Source organism: Solanum dulcamara, chromosome 9 (assembly GCF_947179165.1).
Source record: "Solanum dulcamara chromosome 9, daSolDulc1.2, whole genome shotgun sequence".
Taxonomy (NCBI): domain Eukaryota; kingdom Viridiplantae; phylum Streptophyta; class Magnoliopsida; order Solanales; family Solanaceae; genus Solanum; species Solanum dulcamara.
Genome location: NC_077245.1, coordinates 2,497,014 through 2,520,567, shown reverse-complemented (window position 1 = coordinate 2,520,567; position 23,554 = coordinate 2,497,014). Strand labels below are relative to the sequence as shown.

Here is a 23,554-nt window from a genome sequence, read left to right as displayed (position 1 = left end):
GGCCCCATTCCCACCACCCTTCTTCATTATTGCCCCACCCCCTACCTTCCATAGTTTTTTGGGGGTGGGGGAGGGGGTGGGTAGAATGAAGAACTTTATTTTCCTAATTACTCCTTTTTGTTTCAAAATAATTATGTATCTAAAACTTCTCTTGCCTTCCTTTCAGATTGTTTTGAAAAAAATAAATAAATTAGATTTGAGTCTCAACTCTCTATGATCTTGTCCCAACACTCGAGATCCAAACTCTAATTCTGACCCTGATTTGAGATCGGGACTAGAGCCTCAACCTTGAATCAATCCTCAATTAAGATACAAAATTTGGGATTTGAGCTCCAAGACCTGATCCAAAACTCGATCCTTACTTGAAACAAGACTCTGGACTCAACATCGATCCGATCTCGATGCGAGATATGAGACCCGGGATCCGAGCTTTAACCTTGACATGGATTTCGAGGTTCATGATTCAACCTTCGACTCTGACCTTGGACCTGATCCTTACTTGACATTCGACCCTAATTTGAAACACACGACTCCAACCCCGACTTTCTCCCAAACCCTAAATTAATTTTGATTTGAGACCCAACCCTAACCAGCGACCCGACTTTCGACCTCGAACTTGAGCCTCAACCCATAGTAGAAAAAATCAAAGTAAATTCTAACTAGTAACTCCAAATTAATAAATTTTAAAAATGGATTAGAATTGGCTAAATCGAAGGACAACTTTAGAAATGGGTTGCGTTGGATTGAACTAAAATTAGTCCAATACAAAACTATCTTATGTTTTTTCAGATTGAAGTCAACCATCAATTTTTAGGTCATATTGGACACCTACTCGAGTCTCGTAAGATACAATATATAAAAAGATTCACTCATCTTATCACACTAGATTAAATTTTACATATACTCACTTTATTTTTTTTGTTTGTCATTTGGTGATTGGTTGAGTTACACTAATTCAAATTGGTGTTTGGAAAATTTTACTTTAGGTATAAAACGTTTTCTATCGGTTGTTATGTTTGGGGGGTGGGAAGTTGGTGAATCTTTTAGTTTACCGTGTTACATACACATAGAGTCGAAAATGACGCAAAAATAGTGCGATTCTTGTGCCTGCAATCTGATTTGACTCTGCTCAGCTTTTATTATTCACGTTCTACCGAATGAATGATGCAAATTATGAGTGTAATTGTATTCTACCTGCAAACTCTGCATACTCCATGCTTTCCCCCAAGCAACCCTTTCTCGATTCTCCCCTCTCCTTTTCTATTCCAAAAAATATATTCCAGATTTAATTTTTATGATTTTAATTTCTAAGTTTTTTAAAATTATGAGTATTTTTCCAGGACTGTTGAATTTTGAGATCAATTTCTTAAATTTGACGAAAATTCGGACATCCAAATTGACATATTTGGAAATTACTTGATAAGTATTGTAAGTCACAAGATTAACAATTTAATTAATTGGCTATCTGAATTTTTACTTTATTGGTGAAGTTACGATTTCCCATCTTGTAATCTTTCCCTTCCCCTAATTAACAAGTTTATTATACAAATTTATACTTTTTATAAAACATATTTTATCCCTTTCATTTTATAGTGCTTAGTTTAATTGAATAGGGAGTTTTAAGAAAATTAAAGAATTTATTTTTATTTTGTGATTTTAAAATATAGTCAAAAAAAGTTAATTAATATTTAAAAATACGATAAATAACGAGTTACGTTAGTACAACATTACATCTGCCTCAGCTCTCTTCCCATGTCTAATTTCTGTTATTTGCTTCGGTACTTGCTTTATCTTTTTACAGATTAATCAAGGAAATTGCGTTAGCAGTAATATTGCAGGGGCTCGCCAATTGAGACAACATAATTGCGTCACCTTAATTTATTGTCACTTCAAAAAAAAAAAAAAAAAAGAGGACTAGGCATAAATATATTCATCTCTTTCAAAATTTATTGCTAAATACAATGTCTGTACATCTTTTCCTTACAATGATTGAAGGTTTTTGATCCTATTAAGATTTAATATAGGTATAATATGTAAATGTATTTCTTTAATTTAATTTTAGCTGGTATTTATATTTTTTAATTTTGAATATATATAAATAAGTATTTAATTTTTTTATAAATTTAAACAAATAGATACATAAATTTTATATGACAATGCATGTGAAATATATTTGTCTGCGTGATAATTGATTTGTATTATTTTTATATGTGTGTTTACTTATTCAACTTTATATAAATTTAAATTTTTACTTGTGCACATCAAAAATAAAAGAACATAAACTTGTATATATATATATATATATATATTATGTCTTTAATATACTTCATTCTTCCTACATTAGTTCTCGTGTTTTTCTTTTTTTGCGCCTCTTATTTAAGAAGTATGACTTTGTTTAGAAACAAGATTAAACTAATTTTTTTTATTTGAAAAATCATAACATCAATCAATAAATATTTATTTAAACTCTTTAAATTTATACTAAATTTTTTTTGCTATGTAATTAATATTGATTGCTTCCAGAAACACTCAATACCAAAGGCAAAATGAATCATTTTAAATTTGTAAAATGGCAATCATTTTGGGATACATATTTTTAATAATTTTGACTATTAGTGTGGGAAGAAGGAAGTAATTGATAATCATATTGCACCGTCAAATTAAAACACAAATTGAAATGGGGGAAAATAAATAAATAAGCCCGGAAACGAACAATACTAGATCTTCTTTGGATCATGTTCAATAATTATAAACAAATAAATCGCCAAAAATATAATAAACAAGTGAAACTCAAAGGTGTACATGTACCAAGATATATTGTTTTATTAAAATAAGTGATTATTTTAAATATTTCCAGTTGAGTTAATTTAATTTTGTATACATACTACATATATTTCAGCCTTCTTGTAAGTCAATTAAAAGTAGTAATTATTTATAACAAATGTGGTTTGGTTAATTTAATTTAATTTGGTGCACACGTCATGAGATTCTATAAGACTGGTTCAATCTTTTTTAGGATTTTTTGAGGCTACTTTATTTTAAATTTCAGTTCATGTCTATATAAAAGGATAACATGTTCTCTTAAAAAAAAAAACATCTCGATTATTTCATAAACTTTTAGATATTTATAGAGAGATCAAAATTTCAAAATTAATCAATTAAACTTTTTGAATATTCTTTATCAAGCATTAAATAGTGTCCGCTATCCGATGTTTTTAACGATAAAAAGCATCACAAGAAAATTCAAAACATCATACATTCGATAAATATTAAAATGAGCGAATCATCAAAGAAATTTAGAAAGGAGAATAAGGGAAGAAAAGAAATATACTCACACATATTTGTGAATTGTGATTCCAATCAATTTCGCTATCACTTTTAAATTTATTGGAAACAATTGGTAAATAAATAATTAGGTCTATGAAAGTCTGTTTCACTATTTCTATATATTATAAATTGAATATTTTGTAATTTTGTTTAGATAACCTAGCCAGAAGGAGATGCTATAAATGTAGAAACATGAAGCTAATGGACCATAGGAGGAATCAGAAGGCTACTTGTGGTCATTATCAACTTATATGATTACTTGGGAAATGCATCCATTAAAAGTTTTTGTATATTTTTGATGAAATCACAAAGTAACGGTAAAATTATTATATTACGAATTAACATTTAAATATTAAATAATTTTAAATTATTTATTTTCTTAATATCTCATTTATAATTTTTTTTATTCATAATACATAAATATAAAATTTAAATACAATATTAAATTAATCTAATGCTATATTAATAAAATATGTTTAAAAAATCATATAATAGTTGATATTAATAAAATATGTTTAAAAAATCATATAATAGTAGGAGGTGATGGTAATTAGTTATGATTGTTGTGGGTGCCCTTGAAATTTTTGTTGGGCGATGATAATAATTCTGGTAACAGCTTATTGTGATGGTGTTTGACAATGGTAATTTATAATGGTTATTAATCGTTGAAGCTAGTGGTGACAAACAATAATTGTGATGAACGAATAGGTAATAGTGATTATGAACGATGATGATGATTGGCGATATATAGTGGTGACTATTGTTAGTAATGGGTGGTTGGAAGTGATAGTTCTAAATGGCGATTAAATGATGGTGATGACTAGCTATGATGATTGACAATGATGGTGATTGTAACTGAGGTTGATGGTTATAATTGCTAATGGTGGATTGCGATAACATCGTTGTTTAGCGGTAAAAGTGGATTCATGTCATCTTTTAATCTACATCTTAATAATATTAAAATTTAGATCTATTCGTAACTATTAAATAATAGTAAATTATATTAAAAACGTACGTATAACTAAGAATTGAATGATTAAAAATTGACCATAAAAAATAAACATATTTAATTATTGAGAATCATCTTATCATGATTAGGTGTATATTTAATAATTAAAATTACATTTTAGTTAACTATGATCAAATATATGCCTCTATTAATTTAACGCAAGCACCAATTAACAAACATACGGTTTGAGTCTTGCAAACATGTGATTAATCAAACAACGCATGCAATTATATTATTCTTGCTTTTTATGGCATAAAAATATATTCTATTACATCCTTAATTAGGGATGCTTTTCTTAATTTGTACCAAAATTATGTTTACCTATTTTAACATGAGATCCAATTTTAATATTTTTCATTTTTTCTTACATCTTTTACCTACTTTCTAATAATATCAGGACCACAATATGGGCACACACGTTCCCTTAACAAATATGACAATTATGTTCTTAACTTATGATTTGTAATTTTAAAAAAAGCCAATTCAAAGCACACATATCATCGTCAAGCACACATATAATAATAAGTAATGAATTAACCTAAAGAAATACTTAACTAAACTAACCATCAATAAAGTGAGAAAATATAGGTCATTAGTCATTACCCCGTTTAACTATAGAAACTTAATACTTGCTCATCAAGTATTTACTTACTTGTATTCTTGCACACCAAGTATTATTCACACAAAAAAAACACGACTGTAACTAACCGATTAACCGCCATAATTGGGATATTAGGGTTTCTTTAAAATCCTTTTAAAGTGTAATTACATAAGAAATTAACTACAAAAAAACAGAGAAGATTGGCAATGGCGATTCCCATGGAGACAGAAGAAGAAGAGATGATAGAGCTTGGGAATTTATCAAATCACGTAGTAGAATCAATTTTCTCAAAAATTCCCTTAAAATCTCTCATCCAATTGAAGACTGTCTCTAAAACATGGAGAAATTCGATCACCAATATACGCCATTGTTACCCTCCCACAACTTCAACTGGTCTTGTCCTCTTTCTGAAACACAAAACTTTTCAAGAATCAATTTTTATGAATTTACACGACCAAACCCAGAAAAAATCTCCCAAATTTTGTACTTTCCATTCATCTTACACTCATAAATTCCCATTTTTAATCGATTCTTGTAATGGGGTTCTTCTTTATGCTTCACATGACAATGGGTTCTGGACATACTCTGTTTCTTCCCCTGTTCTTGATCAGTTTATTTTTCTTCCTATTTCTCATCATATTTCAAGACCCACTTGTTCAAGTCTTGTTTTTGATGTTGATGGGTTGAATTTGTTTCAAGTAGTCAGTTTCTTCTGGGAAGAAGTTGATCTAGGTTCTCAAATGATGAATTGTATGATTTTTGAATCAGATTCATGGAATTGGAGGGAAACCCAAATTCAAATTTTGAATTCCGAGCTGCTTCTTTTAGATGGATTTTCACGAGGACAATGCTTCAACCCGAGTGTTTTTTCGCACAAAAAAAGGAAATTGTACTGGATTTGGAGTTTATGTTTGTTAGTTTACGACATAGATTTTGAAGTCTTTACACTTTTTTCATTGCCGGAAAACAATTCAAGAAAATCAAGAAAAGGTGTTTACTACTTTCAGTTTTTATATGAATCATCAGAAGGAGGAGTAATACAGTTCTGTGATCCAGTTAACAATGGAATTTTCATGTGGAGTTTCAGAGGAAATGAATTCAAGTTTGATCATTTTGTAAGATTGGAGAATATAAATGATCAAGATTTGAGATTGGGATATTCAATAAAGCCATGTTCATTCAATAAAGATTTGCAGGTATTATATCTACATGTTTTGCCACATACAATTGTTGCATACAGTTTTGAAACTCAAGAATTGGTACAAATTTGGTCCTATGAAGAGGAGGAGGAGGAAGAGGAGTGTTGGGTTTTCAAGATTCATCCTTTTTTATTTTCATCTGTTGATTTGTTTGCCTTTAACAAAAAAATATTGAGGCAAATTTGATTACCTAACAATGTATAAGAGAATATAGCAGTTTTTTTTGGCTCTTGACATTCATTAGGCAATAATATTTCCCTACATGTAAAAGGTATTTCATGGAATTTGTGATTAATCTTATGCTTGTATATCTTTTTTGTGTGAGTAGATTATCGGGCCTGTCAAGTCTGCTTTCCTCAATTCAATCTCGGTAAAAAAAAAGTATAAGAAGAGTTTGATAATGGCCGATCTTTAAAGGCTAAGTCATTGATTCCAATTCAATAACGCTATTCTTTTTATTGATACGCCACTCCATGAGCAAGGAGTGAGCTAAGTAAATCTTACCGCGCTAATGATAATGGATGAAAGGGAAGAGGCACGAAGTGAAGATGGGGTTTACTCAAACGAGTTGATTAAGAAATATGATGCATGTCTCGCAAAATTAAATTTATGATCAATTTTATGATATGAAGATTATTAACCATCTTTATTGGGATACAATTTACCAATAAAGGAAAGGTATTTTGATCAAATATTTTGATACTTTAATACATTATTTATGACAAAAAATATGAGTATATGAATATATGTTTCCACCGTTAAAAGATTTCTCCTCTTTATACAAAGTGTGATTATGTGTAGGACTAGACATTAAACCTTTCTATAACAACTAAAAATTATTTAAATTTTAAATACTATTTATAAGTGTATACGGTCAAATCATGGTAATTTTGATCGTATACCAAGTGTTAGTGTGACATTTTAACATTTTATTAAATTATAATTTTAGCAATTGTCTATTGATGACATTTAATGTCATCTTTATTCTATTTTTTATTAGTGCATAAAAATGTCTTTCATTATCATCTTTAGTTAGTGCAAGATTATTCATTTCATTATGTATTTTTTAACTTAATTATCACTGATAAGTGGTACACTAAATCATAATGATGACATTTCATTATTTTTTTATTTTTTGAATGATTTTCCTCTTTTATAAATAGAGAGGTATTCTTTGTTTTGAAATGCAAGAAAATATTGAGTGGATTAAATTTGTCAAAAAAAAATTGAAGGGACGTGTTATTTTTTTTTTTGGAGCTTTAAAACTCACCAATAGGCTTGAATATCCTGAGAGCGACATACCTCTCGCTGTAATTTCACCGACACCAAGTTCTGTTACACTCAGGAGCGGAGTTACTGTGTCAGCTACGGATTTGATCGAACCTAGTAGTTTCAATTCAAATCTCACATTTTCCGTCTACTTTAACTCTGTTCAAATTTTAAATGGTTCCATCAACGCCTTCTCAAGAGCTAAGTTTATTTAATTTTTCAATATGCCTTTACTACTGAATCGTTTATTATCCAAAATTTCCTTCTTTTCTTCACTTAATCAGTTGGTTCGATGGTTCCTTCTTAATTTAGGGTTGCAATCCACGAAGAGGTAATTCTGGACTACCTTCTCTTATTTTATTCATATAAGATGTTAGTAATTTTATTTATTCAGATGTAAATATTTTAGACTATGAAGATTCAAAATTTGATTGTATACTGCAGTTTTGTCGTCCCTGTTTTTGTTCAATTGCAACAAAGTTCCATGTTATTTTTAGAAATTTTGTTCCAATATATATATATATTTATGTTCCATTTGGGATTAAATATTCCTCACCAAAGATGACTTTGTGTTCCATTCTTGAACCTGAGACCTGTGATGATAACTTAAACTAATATTTATGCTAAGAGTTTAGAATATATATATATATATATTTATAAGTTTGTCTTTGTACTGAGTGTTTAGATTCTTTTGTACCAAATTGAACCTGAAAGGAAAGGAAGAAAAAGATACTGAGAAAGTTCCTTTAATTGACTTATTATGTTGTTGCTTGATGCCCAGAAGGTAAAGGTTCAAGGGGATTAGAAAAAGCTTATCTTGTTTAATGCATAAAGTAACCGGGTCGACAATAGAGATCATTGTCGATGCATTTAGTGACTATTTCTTTAAACTTTTTCATTTTGAGAGTAGGATGTTAGGGACAAGGTAAACTCTACATGAAACTGAAAAGAAAAACTCAAATGATTTGAGAATTGCGATCTGTTGAATTCAGACGACTATGAAGCATGTAATTTTGGTTTTTATTTTATGAACATATTAAACTAATGTGGAAGTGAAGTAGATATTATATCTATATATTATGCTTTTGAGAAACATTACACAGTAAGACAGACATTAAATGGATACAGATGGACAATAACAGTCATACATTTTTCGTACTTCAAAAACTTAACATGAATTCACAATTTATGCTTTTGCATTTGGCATATAACGGAGAACTTGTGATGTTATTGAGCATGGCTGCGAAATTTGTTCTCACTGTAGCTTCAGGTTCTTCAGAAGCCTGTTCCATAAAATATAGGCATGTAAAGAATTTATAAAGGATGAGGAGATACATATTATTTATTTGTTTGAGAAACTAATACATTTTCTTTATTTAAGTGAAACGCAACAAAGCATTTCACTTAAACAATTGTGTTTTATATAATGAAGTGGTAGGGGATCAAGGTGCAGGACTTACACATATTATCTAAGACAAGTACGATTAGATTCATTATTCAGAAGCTTAAAGAGGTAAAGGTGCAGACATTTCTAAATTATCCTCTTGCAGAAAGGTGAAACTTTAAGCACTTAAGTGTCAACTTTTTCCTGTATTTCTTTTTTTGAGAGTGGTAACATAACTTTTTCATATATTAACAAGGATTGTGACTAGTCTTTGACTTAATGTTACTAAAAATGGATAGGTGGTAATAAATAGTACCAGGAATAGGAAAATGACAACATATGGGAATCGATACCAGGTATCAAGTTTACGGAGTAATACATAATTGATTGATAGGAAATATTGAACGTATCATTGACTTGTATATGGATGAAAAGATTAGTTTGGTTGTGTGGAGAGTAGAGATTTGTGATACCTATGTTCATTGGCATAACTTCTGCTATTGCTCTCAGCTGCGGCTTTGTAATTGGGTAAAGGTACTTGGCCATTTTCTATTTGCATGATATCCTTCACAAGCACTTCGTAATGCCTCCTCACTTCTGCTGCTGATTTTCCTCCTACACATCTGGCAATGTTATGCCAGCGATCAGGAGTCTCCCTGTCATATAAAGCCAAAGCATCTTCGAACTTCTTGTTTTGCCTTGCAGTCCATGAGGCCATTAAAGATTAGTACTTGATTGATTAATTGAACAAGCTGTAGAGAGGATTCTAAAGCTGAAAAAGGAGAAGAAGCTCTGGGGAGAAGTGCAGAGCTACCTCACCTAAAGCCAAGTGCTTAAGTGAATGGTATGGGCAAGATAATGCTAAGCTAGATCCTTATAAGCTGGAGAAGGTGGCAAGTTGGCGAATATTTTTGCGTTTCTTTTTGGAGAGGTACAATACATGATTCTTGAAATAATGCTAATGAGAATAGGTGGAGGGAGAATAAGAAAATAGTATTTGTGACCAGACTTTTGGTTGATTTTTTTTTTAAAAGTATTATCATCAGCAAGTGGATCAGATAGGTAATTCACCTAGCTGGAAGAGATTAGATCCCCTAATTCCAATTCTATGGCTAAGATGGACGCGCCAATGCTATAGTATTTTAGGCCGATAAACAACTACCAAGATATGTTTCCATCTTCTAGGTTGCAAAATGTTGCTTAAATTCTGCATCAATTGGAAAACCTTTTGTCACCCTTCAATTGTTACTGCTGGTCAATTTTTTGACAATCTGTGCATTGAACTAAGCATCTTACATTTGGATGGTTTTAACTATTAGATTGCCTGTAACTGTATCAAAAATATTCTCTACAAATGGAGTCACCATGTGCTTATATTCTTAAGAATTTCCCTGCTTTTGCTTTTTAAGATAAGGAGTAGGTACCATCATGGTCATCATGGTGTAAAACGTCGGTACCTTCTTCACTAGCTAACTTATGTGTTTTTTATGTACTTATTTTCTCTTCTACTCCTATACTGTTATTGAAGTGTGTTATATCATGTAACTAACAAGTTACTAATGAAATCAACTAGCATGTAACTGACTAGTCTTTGACCCTAAAGCTCTTTTCAAAACCAGTACCAACCATCGATATGTCCAGATGGACGACTTGAAAGTTGGTCATCATGATTTGTAGCTGCTAATTCAGTTTCCAGAATAATTGGTGCATTTTAAGCACTCTCATAGAGAAGCAGGACAGATATTTTCAATATGTATTGCCTCTTCTGTTTCTTGCTATGTTAGTTTCTGCCTCGTGCTTTAAAAGGAGAAACTGATCTTTTAACTTCTCCACAACAGTTTTTCCAGTTTACATCATATTGAGATGAGGTGGAGGGACACCATTTGTCAAATCTTGCAGTTTATATTCTAGCAAAAAAACTACAGTAGGAATCTATGCAGTTGTGCAACAAAGTATCTGATGTTTAAGAATCCCTTCTATTTGGAATACCTTCTACATGGGTGTATCTAGGGGCGGAGCCACATAGGTGCAAGGGTTTTTTATTGACCCCTTCGGCGGAAAAATTACACTATATATCTAAGGTTACATTTAATTTTTATATATATATATAGTAGATGTTGAATCTCTACTTAGCTTCTCCGTGTTTTACTTTTCTACATTTTCAATCTCCTTAAAGAAAATTCTTGCTCTGCCACTGGGTCGATCTAAGTAGAGTCAGTGTCAACCTTTTTCCCACTAGATACTGTGTTCATTGGCTCACAGGTCTTCTTTCCCTATGATTGATAATCATGGTAATCCATTTTCCTGAAACCTTGATGTGGAAATGTGAAATGTGAAGTCAAAGACTTTCATTTTTTAGAAACTCCCCAAAGGAACAATTTATCATTGGTTCCTCGATCTGAAAAGTATAACCTTGAGGTTTTATCTACTATAATTGTGAATTGTTTTGGGTGTTGGGAAAATGCGGACTAACACAAAAATATATATGGTCAAAATTGTAGAAATAAAATGGGAAAATAATGACATCAAGAATTTATGTGAAAACCCTTTTAAATAAGGGAAAAACCACGGGCCAAGAGAAGCAACTGATATCAGTATAGTAAGAAATTTTATATTGGGTAGTACCAAGTACAATACTAAAAAATGACTACCACACACTCAAATGGAATAACATTCTTTTGATCTCCCACCTTATTAAAAAATATCGCTCACACTCTATTTTTTTCTTCACAAACGATTTTCTTACATATATAGTCTATGGAAACCTCACAGCTCAAATATTTTTCTCTCTGTGTATCAAATGAAGAGCTGGAGAGCTCCTTTTATAGGAACTCTTCTCAGCTACCTCGCCACTTTCTTTGACAAACAACACGGAGAAGCTGCAATTTGCAGTTGCAAAACTTTTTGAAAAAATAGGTGGGACTGGACCCCACATTGGGAAATCATGTCTAACTATAATGTGTACAATGTAAATAAATTTTTGTTGACATATCTCAAATATATTGTTCAATTTCCATTACCTATCAAAGAATAAAATGTTCAATTTCTATTAGTATTTGAGTAACCAGATATGATCTGTCTGGAGCCAATTCCTTAGACCAACAGCAGCCTTTGTAACTCGGGGATAATGAGCCCATAGAGAGGTGATGTGCTTGTATTCTTATTTAGAATAATGAACTAAGGCTTACTTAGCATGTAATCGTTACAATTTTCATCAATATTTGAACCTGCAATGAAGTAGAAATTTATTTCAATTATCTGGTAGGAAGTATGTTTAATAGTCAAGATGAAACAAATATGGAGCTGAGATTATTAACGTTCGTTCAGTCGTATTCTAGTAAAAGCTTGAGGAGTACACTCAGAATGGAATCTTTGGATATGCCACAAAATTAAAGAGAATTTAGACAAGTATATGTTGTTGAAAAGGTCTATAGTGGTTGGATCAACAAAGAAATTTGCTACAATTAGAATAATCAGGTGATTTCCTTCTTTTTACCTCTTTTCTTTGTGTGATGAAATGTTCCAAATGATAAAAAGATAGATGCATTATAAGTATCTTTTCATCTGATTTTTAGAAACAAAAGATAAGAGTTCCTTATCTTAGCTAATTGCAAGATTAGTGGTCACTTTTATATTCTGGATATGTTCCTTCTTTTTCTTGAGTCAAATGTGGGCGCTTGCGTGTAATCTTGCTGAGAATTGGAACATATTTGTCTTTCGAATGAGAGCGTTTATAGCAGTAATATGCTAAGAATTGGAACATTTTGATCAGAATAGAATTCTCTTGCCTTATATTCTTTTGCTTTTTTTAAGGCCTGATAAGTAAATGGCTGGTTGTAAAAGGCGAAATTCCGAAGAGGAAATTGAGATATGCAGAATCAACATGTCTTTTTTGAGGAACGTTTAATAGCGCTTTCTATTGGTATATTGGATTCTGGGATTCAGTGGTCAGAAATAAAAGAGTACTTTCTAAGAGATCCTCCATTGCATAATTATTCAAATTCTTGCTCTATTTGATGACCTTATTATGGTTTGTGATATTGATATTGCATTGTGCTTAGGTTGGTGGTCATAAACCACCAGTAGTCAGGTTGTTTGATTCATGTATTAGTTATGCGATGATTACAATGTAACAGGTTGTTTATACATTGAATAAATTGTAGGAATTATTATGTGGTTCAATAGTGTATGGAAATGCAGGATTTGAACTTCATGGGAACTAGTTCGAGATTCTATCACAACTCATTTGATTTACTGGGTTCGACATCAATTATACCTTTTTTCAGTGATTTTCTTACATGAGCCAAAGCTCTTGGTTCGTATGAACTGAGTAATTACACACTATATTCGCCATTGATGTTATGTATGGATTGCCTACTTTAACGACATTTTTGTCTCTAAATACTTTTGCCCATAACATTATTAATACACAAATCTTTATTCTAATTATATCCCCCTCAAAATATAAGAGTATCGAAATTATTTTGGTAATAGAGCAATGTTTCGTTTGTAATTGTAGATTACTTGATGATAGTTAAGGATGAAAATTTTGTGAAACCTTTTGTTGTTTCTAGTTTTTGGAAAAGAAGTTCCAAAACTTGGAAGATTACCATTTCTTGTAAGTATATCAAGATTACTCCTTTGTAATGCAATAAATATGTCTTTCAGGTTTTTATTTAACTTCATTTACGGTTAATGACGGAACTTAAATCCATATGTCTAATTAGAGTGCAAGAATAGAGACACAAAGCATCATCTATTATTCTCCAAGATAGAAAAATTAATCACCATGGAGAATAATTAGCAAGGCAACTTGAGGAATCCAATGAAGACATAATTAGGGATGAAATATTAAAAATATACTCTAGAATATAACCTCTTTTTTTGTTGGAAAAGAACATTTATGGAGGCAAATTATGTTGAAAGTATTCCCCATATGTTAAAAGTACTAATGTTGCGGTGAATGTTTACACCAAGTCAATGAATACATGAGATGTACACGAATATACACACAATTATCATTTAACCATGAACAATTATCGTATATATAATCACTTAACTATGATAAGTTGCATCAGTTTGGTGTAAATTTTCGGTGCGGATAAGTATCTATCATCCTGATATTCATGTATTCACATTACTACCTTTAAGAAATACGTAGCATAAAATATATTTTCGTACATTCCTAAATTTTAATTGCTTTAATAACTGTTCGTTAGTTTTTTTTTTTTATCCCATCTCTTTCTTACTTCATATTTACAAGTTCAGATATGAAAATAAATTGTTCATAAAATGTGGTTGATTAGATATAGTTTTTTGCTCCTTTAGTTTGCAGGTGTTTTGTCAATTACACTGATTCCCACATCGGAAGAAACAAATAAGTAGACAGTAGAGAGGTGCTATAAGTCGAAAGGCCCATCTAAGATATTAGGCATACCTTTCTCGGCCTTTTGGCTAAGATCAAGTGTAGTATCTGTTCTTATCAGTTTAATATCTGATATGTGGACCATTGGTTCACATGATATTAACTCAATTTTTTAAGGGGAAGAGTCCATTAAGGTAGCTTGCTACCCGGGCTCTTGCGCGTTGCCCATGCGTTGCACTATTGCACGGGCCTGGCGCACCCCACCAGTTCAGTCAAATTTGTGAAGTCTGAATTCATTGTGGGCTTCTTTTATTACATTAGGTTACTGGATCTTATTGACAATTTGAACCCATGAACCGAGAAAATGACGTTTGTTTTGAAATTGGTATTCATGTATCAACAAACTGTAATTTGAGGCTAATTATTGTTTTCAATAGTGTAATTTCCCCTGATGAATTGATTCAGTTGCTTCACTTCTCTAGTTTGTTGATCTACCACTGCTTTTACAATATCTGCTACAGAAATCATGCCTACTACCTTCCCATCAATCACCGGAACATGTCGAATGTGATGCTCTGTGATCATAAAAATATTTCATTCATTTTCCTCTTAACCATGAGAAACTTCACGAGTTTGAACTTATAGTAATACTTACCACACATGAGCTGCATTGCTTGAAGAATATTTGTATCGGATGTGACGGTTATCAGCTTGCTCTGTTGCAAAGGTAGTAATATTGAGCAGAAAAACAGAGAAGAGATGGACAAAAAGATAAGCCAATAAGATGATATCTAAGGGTACCTGCTCGGTCATAATATCTCCGACTCTTGTGTATTTAGATGATCTATCCTGCACAATTACCTTCCGCAGATAGTCTGTTCTCTTGTACAATGTGCATAGATGAATAAGTTCAAGATTATATCTAATTGAGCAAAACGTCTATTACTTCAAAAATTGTGTAGCAGAAACTATAAAGTTTTGGTTAAAAAGTTCTTTGTAGCTTAGATCAATAAGTTCAACATGTGCATGTGACTTGAAAGGCAAATTTACCTCTTTCTGTTATAATTCCAGCTATCAGTTGATTCTCTCCAGGCTTTAGAACCACCAAAGACCCGATATTGTTTACTGCCATCTACAAATTTGTCACCACCATCATACTAATCGCTATTTAACATTCCATGGTGATGTTAAAGCTTTAGCAACTTACTTGTTTGATGGCATCATACACTGTGTCATTTGTCCGACAACAAATCCACGAGTTACCTTTTTCTTCCTCTTTTATCATTAGAACATCAGCAACTGTTGTATTCTCTAACCCTTTTTGGTGCATTGTAGACGATTCTGCGACAATTATGTCATTGGCTTCCTTGCTTAGCACCGTGGGGAAGGAGATGACACGTCCAAATCTTACGAATACTTTGTTCATCTCACTCGTGCTTTTGAATTGTGGGTGCTGTAGAATTGTAACCTTGAGCTTTTCATGGCATGATCTAACCACGCACATAAGACCTTGCATTGTGCTTCTGTGATTAAGGTACAAAACTTATATCATATTATCAAACACTTATAAATCATTTGTCTATATAAGTCCATTAGAGTGTGTACTTATGTGATAAATGAACATGTAACTGCAAATTATTGGGCATGATAGCTGTCATATAGCAGTCTTTTTAAAGAAATACTAAAGTCTTATATGCTTGCCAATGTTGTGTTCATCAAAATGAATGTCGGTCTTAACAGGGGCGGATCGAGAGGCCTGATTAAGGAGACATGTGAACCTAATAGCTTTTGCTCATGCTCTATATATCTAATAAGAAATCTACTAAATTTATACAAATATTTGACCATGATCTCAGTTATTATTGTAGTATTAACTTGAGGTCATTGTAGAAATTCATAAACTCGAAATCCTGGATCCGCCTGTGATTAGGGTCTAATTCGAAGAATATCAAGTGTGAAAGTACTTCTCAATGCTCATGAAGTAGTACAAAAATTGAAGAACTTACCTTGAGGAAAGAATATCTTCAATTGACAACCTTGTTTCAGCTAATGATGATTATATGCTTGAGCAAGAAAGTTACAAGAGAGAATAGTACTCTCCTTTAGTTATTTATATGAATACAATTTTTATGTTCTTTTCTTGAACTACTAAATCAGGAAACAAACTATGTCTATTAACGCAAATCTTGCTTCTAATGCTTTGCTTCTTGTAGAGGTCATCAAGTACTTTTTAATTGCTGCTTTCTTTCACATTTAGCTTAGTTTCTTCTCTTTCACTTTTCCTTTGCCTCATGCCAAGATATTCTTTGACAAGGAAACTAAAAAAATATTTTTACTTTTAAGTAGATTATGCTAATGCAGACAGAATAAACAAAACTTAGATGCTAACCTTAATCATAAGGCAATTAAACATTATTATTGATTGCCTGTAGTGAGGGGAAAAGAAGCAAAAGGTGAAGGTGAGAAGGCAAGTTGAGACATTCTAAAGTGTGACATGTTCTAAGGTATCAAAAGCAAACCTTTTATATATTGATGCTTTTTGGCTGGTTGCATATCATCATTCACCAGATAATTGAAAACACACATTTTCATTTGCTTCACAAGATTTTATCTTTGTAAAATGGAAAGAAGATCAACATTCCGCTTTCGCCTTCCTTGGTCTGCTGCATCTGAACCTGAACCTGCAAGCAAATCATCTACTCAGTCTAATACCAAAACTACTGGTTCTAGTCGTACAACTCGTCAAGGGACGAGATCACGAACTACTTCACAACCTACCAGCAGCACTAGACCTAAAACTAGCCCTTCCGCAAGTCCTACAACTGAAAACTCAACTCCCAAGCAGCCACCAAGTGCCACCACAACCACGACATCTGGAAAGCCTTCTTCACCACCAACTGCCAGTACAACCACCCCACAGTCAAGATCTCGTCAACCTCAGAATTCACCTGAAACGAAAGCACCGAGCCAGCCCACCACTACGAGCACACGCAGATTAACTGAAACTCCCGTTATTTCCCCTCAATCTTCAGCTGAAAACAAAGCTCCTATCAAGTCCACCACAAATAAAAGCCCTTTACCTGAAAGTAGCCAAGTTCCTTCTCAACCTTCAGCTGAAAGTAAAGCCCCTATCCAGTCCTCTACCACAAACAGTAAACCGACAAATGCTCCAGCTAGTCCTTCAGGAGTAGCTCCCTCCATAACTGAGTCTCAACCGTCTCAAGAACAGCAAGGCATCACTTCTCAACCATCTTCACCATCTGATGTGGCAACTAAGTCCAATGCGCCTGAGGCTCCATCTCCATCTCAATCCCCGTCTCGTCCAGCTCCCCAATCACAAGAACTGAGTCCAAAATCCTCCCCAACACGCAACGGTCCTCAGGTCCTTTCAACTAACCAACTTACCCCAAAGGCAGCTAGCCTTGTGAGCCAGACTTCTTCAAATCCTTCTGCTGATATAACTTCTCAAATGCAACCAAACGATCAGACAATTTCCCAACCAACATCTCCACCAAAACAATCACAAGACAGCTCAGAGATTTCTCCCAAATCCACCAAACCACTACTATCAAACTCTGAAAAAGAACCAATGCCCGCAACAGTTTGGACTCAATCAGAACAAATGGAGCTTCTCAAGAGAGAGGCCATAGCTGACACATTAACTGAAGCAAAAGACAGGTCACCTGAAAAGGTAATGCAGCGTTCAGAACTCTCAGAGGTGAGTTCCACTAGAGGTATTACAGAAGGACCATCCAAGATATCAGATTTATCAAGTATCGTTAATGAACCTAAGACAGCCAGACCATTGGAGACAAACATCCCGGAAACTAAAGAAGTGAAGGAAGTTGTACAAGAGACCACGGGTAAAAACTACGGTCCAGGAGAAAAGATTGATGGTTTTCTGACATCCAAAGAGCATCCAGGCGCTGTGTTTCAATCAAAGCAAACCAATTCTGATCATGACCAAATTCGGGTGAACCGTGTCTCTAATGGAAAACAAACAAGAACAATTTCAGCTGAACAAGATATACCCCTTAACAAAGAGGTAAAAGATAACATCTCAAAGTTTATTCATAGGATGGCAGTTGGAGATGGAAAGAAAGATTTGGAAAAGGGGCCGGTGAGCGTGATCACCCTTGCAGGTGATAATAGAGGAGCATATATGCAACTTGGATCAAACTCATCCAGAAAAGGAAGGGAAGTTCACATTCATAGAGGCTACAAACTGAATGCAGATGAAAATGCCGATGCAACCACAGATGCAGAGGGAAATTCAGAGGGAAGACAGCTAAACGATACAAGGACGATGAAAGATAAAGAACTAGAGGCATACATGAACTGCAATGTGCAGGGCCTAAACAACTCAATTACATTTGACAGTACTATTGAGGGAAAAAATCCAGGTATACATATGTCATTCCCTCGTATGCGATCAGAACCTACAAAATCAAGTGATAGAACTGGACTGTTTGAGGCACACAAGGCCGAGTTTAATGTTACCCGTGCACAGAAACATACATATGAGCCAACAGTAAGAAGAAGATGTCTCGAAGGCCTTTTCTTTGAACCAAGTGATTCTGATTCAGATAACCAGGAGAAACCTCGGAGACATGGTTGCCAAGTTGGCGGTATAGAGAAGACGGATAACGATATTGACATTCTTTGAAACTAATGCATGTAATTAATAAAAGTTTAACATATTATTTTATACAGATTCAATAATATCTGCTGAAAGCAATTGTAATAGAGATGCAAATATTCAATAAACCATGATATCCATGAGATGTTGTTATCTATTTCCTGGTTTTGATGTGCATTAGCGTATATAGTACATGTGAAGGATTTTAATTGCCACATATGACCTGTCATTGCTCAATACACATTTCCTCTCAGCTTTCTTCTTTCTTTTGATTTTCTATCTACACCATCTCTTACCCCTTAATCTCATGAATAATTGTTCAGTGTCATTGCCTTTCCTTTGCTGATCAATAATTGTGAGATCAAATTCATGAGGAAGAACACACTAAACAAGTAATGTTGAACAAACAAAACGAACATCAAAGTCATTGTTTCACGCTATTGAATACGCCCCCAAGGGTGTGCCCTAGTGGTCTCATGTTACCCATTTGTATTGGCCTTGGTGAATAGAGTTACCTGGTATTCAAGAAAAAGAAAAGTCAAAAAAGGGGCTGGGCTGCAGAAAGAAGGAAAAGTAAAGGAAAAAGAGGAAAAGTAAAGGTTGGTTGGCAGCCAACCTTACGCGTTTTCAACATGAAAACGCGTAAATTTTTTCCTTTAGCGTTTTTCGTTCCACTATAAATAGAGGGGCTCTTGCCCTCATTTAGGATCATCCACAATTCAGAAAGAGAGAGAGTAAAAACACAAAGAGAGTTATATACCAAGATAAATATTGTAGTCTTGAGTGTCCTCTTTAGTGGATTGTTTCTTTTACAAGAGACAAGTGTTAATTGTTGTTTTCTCCTTGTATTTGAGAGCGGTGTACTCCATATCATACTAGTAAAATCCTTCTACCCCGTGGTTTTTCCCCTCTATTTGTTAGAAGGTTTTCACGTAAAATTCTTGTGTACAATTTATTTTTATTATTTATTATCATATCAAACTTTAGTTATGGTGCTTCCTCCTCCCAATAGTGGTATCAGAGCCCTCGATTATTCTGTCTGTTTTATGCGAATGTATTATTTATGAATAGTAAATTTTTCATGAATAGTAAAATTCGGTGAAAATATTATTCATGTGAATAGTAAATTTCAGTGGCGGTACATTTTGTCACAATTGTTCACAAAAATATTCAAAAACGATCTAGAAGGGTGTGAAACAAATAACAATGTAGAGTACAACAAAGTTTGAAGTTGAGAAATTCAATGGGACTAATTTCTCATTGTGAAAAATGAAAATAAAAGCGATATTAAGAAAGGACAATACTTAGCTGCAATTGAAGGCAGACCCACAGACTTTACTAATGATAGCAAGTTGAACGACATAGATAACAATGCAGTTGCTGATCTACACTTGACACTAGTTGATCAAGTATTATCTAGTGTGGCTGAAAAATGGACTAGGAAGGAAATATGGGATACTCTTACGGGATTGTATGAGGCCAAGTCTTTGCATAATAAAATCTTCTTAAAATGAAGATTGTATACTCTTCGAATGGCAGAGTCCATGTCAGTTACTGAACACATCAATACTTTAAATACTCTATTTTCGTAACTTACAACAATGGGTTGCAAAATAGAGGGGACTGAACGTGCGGAGCTTCTACTTCAAAGTCTGCCTGACTCGTATGATCAACTCATCATCAACTTGAGGAATAATACAAACAGTCTAGTTTTCGATGAAATTGTAGACGCTGTCTTAGAAGAAAAAAGTCGGCGCAAAAATAAAAAAGACAAACAAGCATGTTCGCAGCAAGCTAAAGATTTGATGATGGTAAGAGGAAGACCAACGGAACATGGCTCCAGTGGGAGTCACAATCATGGTAGATCTCAATCAAGAAGTAAGAAGAATATCAAGTGCTACAATTGTGGCAAGAAAGGACACTTCAAGAAAGATTGTCGGTTTAAGAAAAATAGTGAACACCCTGAGTCAGCAAATGCTCAAGGGAATGTTGCTAGTACCTCAGATGATAGCGATATTTTATGTAGTGAAGCAATATCAAATAATGAAGGCAAAAAACGTTTCACTAATATCTGGATCATGGACACAGGAGCAACATGGCACATGACTTCGCGGAGAGAATGATTCCATCAATATAAACCTATCTCTGGAGGATCTGTGTTCATGGGAGACGATCATGCTTTGGATGTTATTGGTATTGGGTCCATAAAAATAAAGATGTATGATGGCACGATACGCACCATCCAGGAGGTACGACATGTAAAAGACTTGAGGAAGAATCTATTGTCTTTGGGACAATTAGATGATAATGGATGTTCATATAAAACTCATGGTGGAGTCATGAAAATATCCAAAGGAACGCTTGTAGTGATGAAAGCAGAAAAACTTGCTGCAAATCTATATGTTCTTAAAGGTGAAACACACCAAGAAGGTGAAGCATCAACCGCGTCAGCAAGTTCATTTGAAGAATCAACGATGATATGGCATCGTAAACTTGGCCATATGTCGGAGCGAGGTTTTAAGATTCTTGCTGAGCAAATGCTTCTTCCGGGGCTCAAAAAGGTTTCACTACCTTTTTGTGAGCATTGTGTTACCAGTAAGCAAAATAGACTAAGGTTTAGCAGTTCCTCTGCTAAAAGCAAGGAAATATTAGATATGGTCCACTCTGATGTCTGACAAGCACCGGTGGAGTCCCTAGGAGGAGCGAAATATTTGGTGTCATTTATCAATAATTACTCCAGGAGAAGTTGGGTGTGTCCAATTAAGAGAAAGACATACGTTTTTTTGGTTTTCAAAGAATTCAAAGTGCGGGTGGAACTTGAATCTGAGAAAAATATCAAGTGTTTGAGGACAGATAATGGAGGAGAATACACTTGTGATGAATTTGATAACTTCTGTAAACAAGAAGGTATTAAACGACAGTTCACTATGGCATATACTCCATAACAAAATGGAGTAGCAGAGCGGATGAACAGAACCTTGTTGGAACGGACAAGAGCTATGTTGGCATCTGCAGGGTTGGAAAAACCATTCTGGACAGATGCAATCAAAACCGCCTGTTATGTGATCAATCGGTCACCATTAACCGCAATTGATCTGAAAACGCCAATGGAGATGTGGACAGGAAAACCAACCGATTATTCTCGCTTACATTTTTTCCTTTAGCGTTTTTCGTTCCACTATAAATAGAGGGCCTCTTGCCCTCATTTAGGATCATCCACAATTCAGAAAGAGAGAGAGTAAAAACACAAAGAGAGTTATACACCAAGATAAATATTATAGTCTTGAGTGTCCTCTTTAGTGAGTTGTTCTTTTTACAAGAGACAAGTGTTAATTGTTTTTTTCTCCTTGTATTTGAGAGCAGTGTACTCCATATTATAATAGTAAAATCCTTCTACTCCGTGGTTTTTCTCCTCTATTTGTTTGAGGGTTTCCACGTAAAATTTTTGTATCCAATTTATTTTCATTATTTATTATCATATCAAACTTTAGTTATGGTGCTTCCTCCTCCCAACAGGTATCACGTGGAATTAGTTGAGGTGCGTGCAACACACCAGGGTTATAAAAGAAGAAGAAGAGTAAACTCCAATTTTTACCTATTGCTTTGTTTTCAATGTTCGAATTCTCTTGACAACTCAAAATCCTCACTGGAAATCAGGCAGAGAAATCAGATTACGATAGCTTTTAATTTGAAAAATATTATCCCCATTATCTAACAAAATCAGAGTAGAATGCAAATCAAAAGCTTAACTACATCATTTTGATTTGGAATTATGGAAATGCAGAGCCATTCGTGTTCCGATTAATCTCAAACACATCAGAAACAAAATCTGGAATTTACGAAACGCCAATTTGCTGGTGAAAAATTGTCTGCACAAGTTGGTATAGTTCTCTTAATGTAAAATACAGAGCCTAAGGTTTATTCATAGAAAAATTATAGTACCAAAGAAATGGCAAATTTACCATTCTCATGTTTCAAGTTTTATCCTAATGTAATGTTGGAGTATAATAGCTTGTCTTCCGAAATGAGAGATCATGCAAAGTGTATTGAATCTCCACGCAAGCCTGGTGCAACAAACTTTATTAACAAGGGACACAAATCAAATAGAAAATGTAAACTCTAGGCAAGTAAGTGCAACGAGCTCGACTGAGAAGGATCAAGTGGTGGAAATCCCCTTTGGGATATCACTCTCGATGCGCCTCTTAGGATATACTATTAACTATATGTTTAGATATAGTATTATTTATTGAACAATTGTTTATTTATTTATTCAATTCAATAAAGTGTTACATTAAATAGATCATTTTGTCATATATGTGTCCTCAACTTATATAGTAGATGATTTGGTGTATAGAGTTTGAGCTTATATACAGAAGATTAAATCATCGATTCTTATAAGTTAAAAGTTATAGTTCACAATCATAGGTGGGAATTTGAACAAACCATCAGTAAGATTGTAGTACGAAATTAAATGTAATTTATCTTGATTATGAGAATGGTATAGTTCTAACTTCTCGTACTAGTGCATTTTGTATGTATTGAACGGAATCGAGTAGAAATAGATGTTTTAGACTGACTGATAAAAACATATTCTCTAAACTAATAAATGTACTTAAATTCTCAATCTTGATATAACGATTATGATTTGTATATATTAATTATCATTTTGATTTATTAAAATGTGAGATTCTAAGATGGGTCAATACGTCTGGTAGATTGGATGAAAATAATATATATTAGTGAAATAATTAGTTAGTTGAT

General features: G+C 33.5%; 3 protein-coding genes, 1 long non-coding RNA gene and 1 other non-coding gene across 5 annotated transcripts; 3 read left to right on the top strand and 2 right to left on the bottom strand.

Annotated features, from left to right (window-relative positions):
• Positions 1–7,441: 7,441 nt before the first annotated feature.
• Positions 7,442–13,191, top strand: LOC129903871 (uncharacterized). Its single transcript, XR_008770307.1, has 2 exons — positions 7,442–7,736; positions 12,603–13,191. It is a non-coding gene; the product is annotated as an uncharacterized LOC129903871 (long non-coding RNA).
• On the bottom strand, positions 7,997–10,847 carry LOC129903870 (protein RADIALIS-like 6). Its single transcript, XM_055979385.1, has 2 exons — positions 9,263–10,847; positions 7,997–8,688 (listed from the first exon to the last, which is right to left on the bottom strand). Exons 1-2 carry the CDS (start codon positions 9,505–9,507, stop codon positions 8,661–8,663), a joined length of 273 nt encoding a protein of 90 aa, XP_055835360.1. The 5' UTR covers positions 9,508–10,847; the 3' UTR covers positions 7,997–8,660.
• Positions 13,192–14,222: 1,031 nt separating the features above from the next.
• On the top strand, positions 14,223–14,418 carry LOC129904804 (U2 spliceosomal RNA). Its single transcript, XR_008770485.1, has one exon. It is a non-coding gene; the product is annotated as a U2 spliceosomal RNA (small nuclear RNA).
• Positions 14,419–14,516: 98 nt separating this feature from the next.
• On the bottom strand, positions 14,517–16,225 carry LOC129903998 (CBS domain-containing protein CBSX3, mitochondrial-like). Its single transcript, XM_055979529.1, has 6 exons — positions 16,161–16,225; positions 15,362–15,677; positions 15,205–15,286; positions 14,956–15,029; positions 14,810–14,870; positions 14,517–14,729 (listed from the first exon to the last, which is right to left on the bottom strand). The coding sequence occupies exons 2-6, from the start codon at positions 15,668–15,670 to the stop codon at positions 14,572–14,574; spliced, it is 684 nt and encodes a 227-aa protein (XP_055835504.1). The 5' UTR covers positions 15,671–15,677; positions 16,161–16,225; the 3' UTR covers positions 14,517–14,571.
• On the top strand, positions 15,414–18,936 carry LOC129903997 (flocculation protein FLO11-like). Its single transcript, XM_055979528.1, has 2 exons — positions 15,414–15,688; positions 16,587–18,936. The coding sequence occupies exon 2, from the start codon at positions 16,775–16,777 to the stop codon at positions 18,818–18,820; it is 2,046 nt and encodes a 681-aa protein (XP_055835503.1). The 5' UTR covers positions 15,414–15,688; positions 16,587–16,774; the 3' UTR covers positions 18,821–18,936.
• Positions 18,937–23,554: the final 4,618 nt, after the last annotated feature.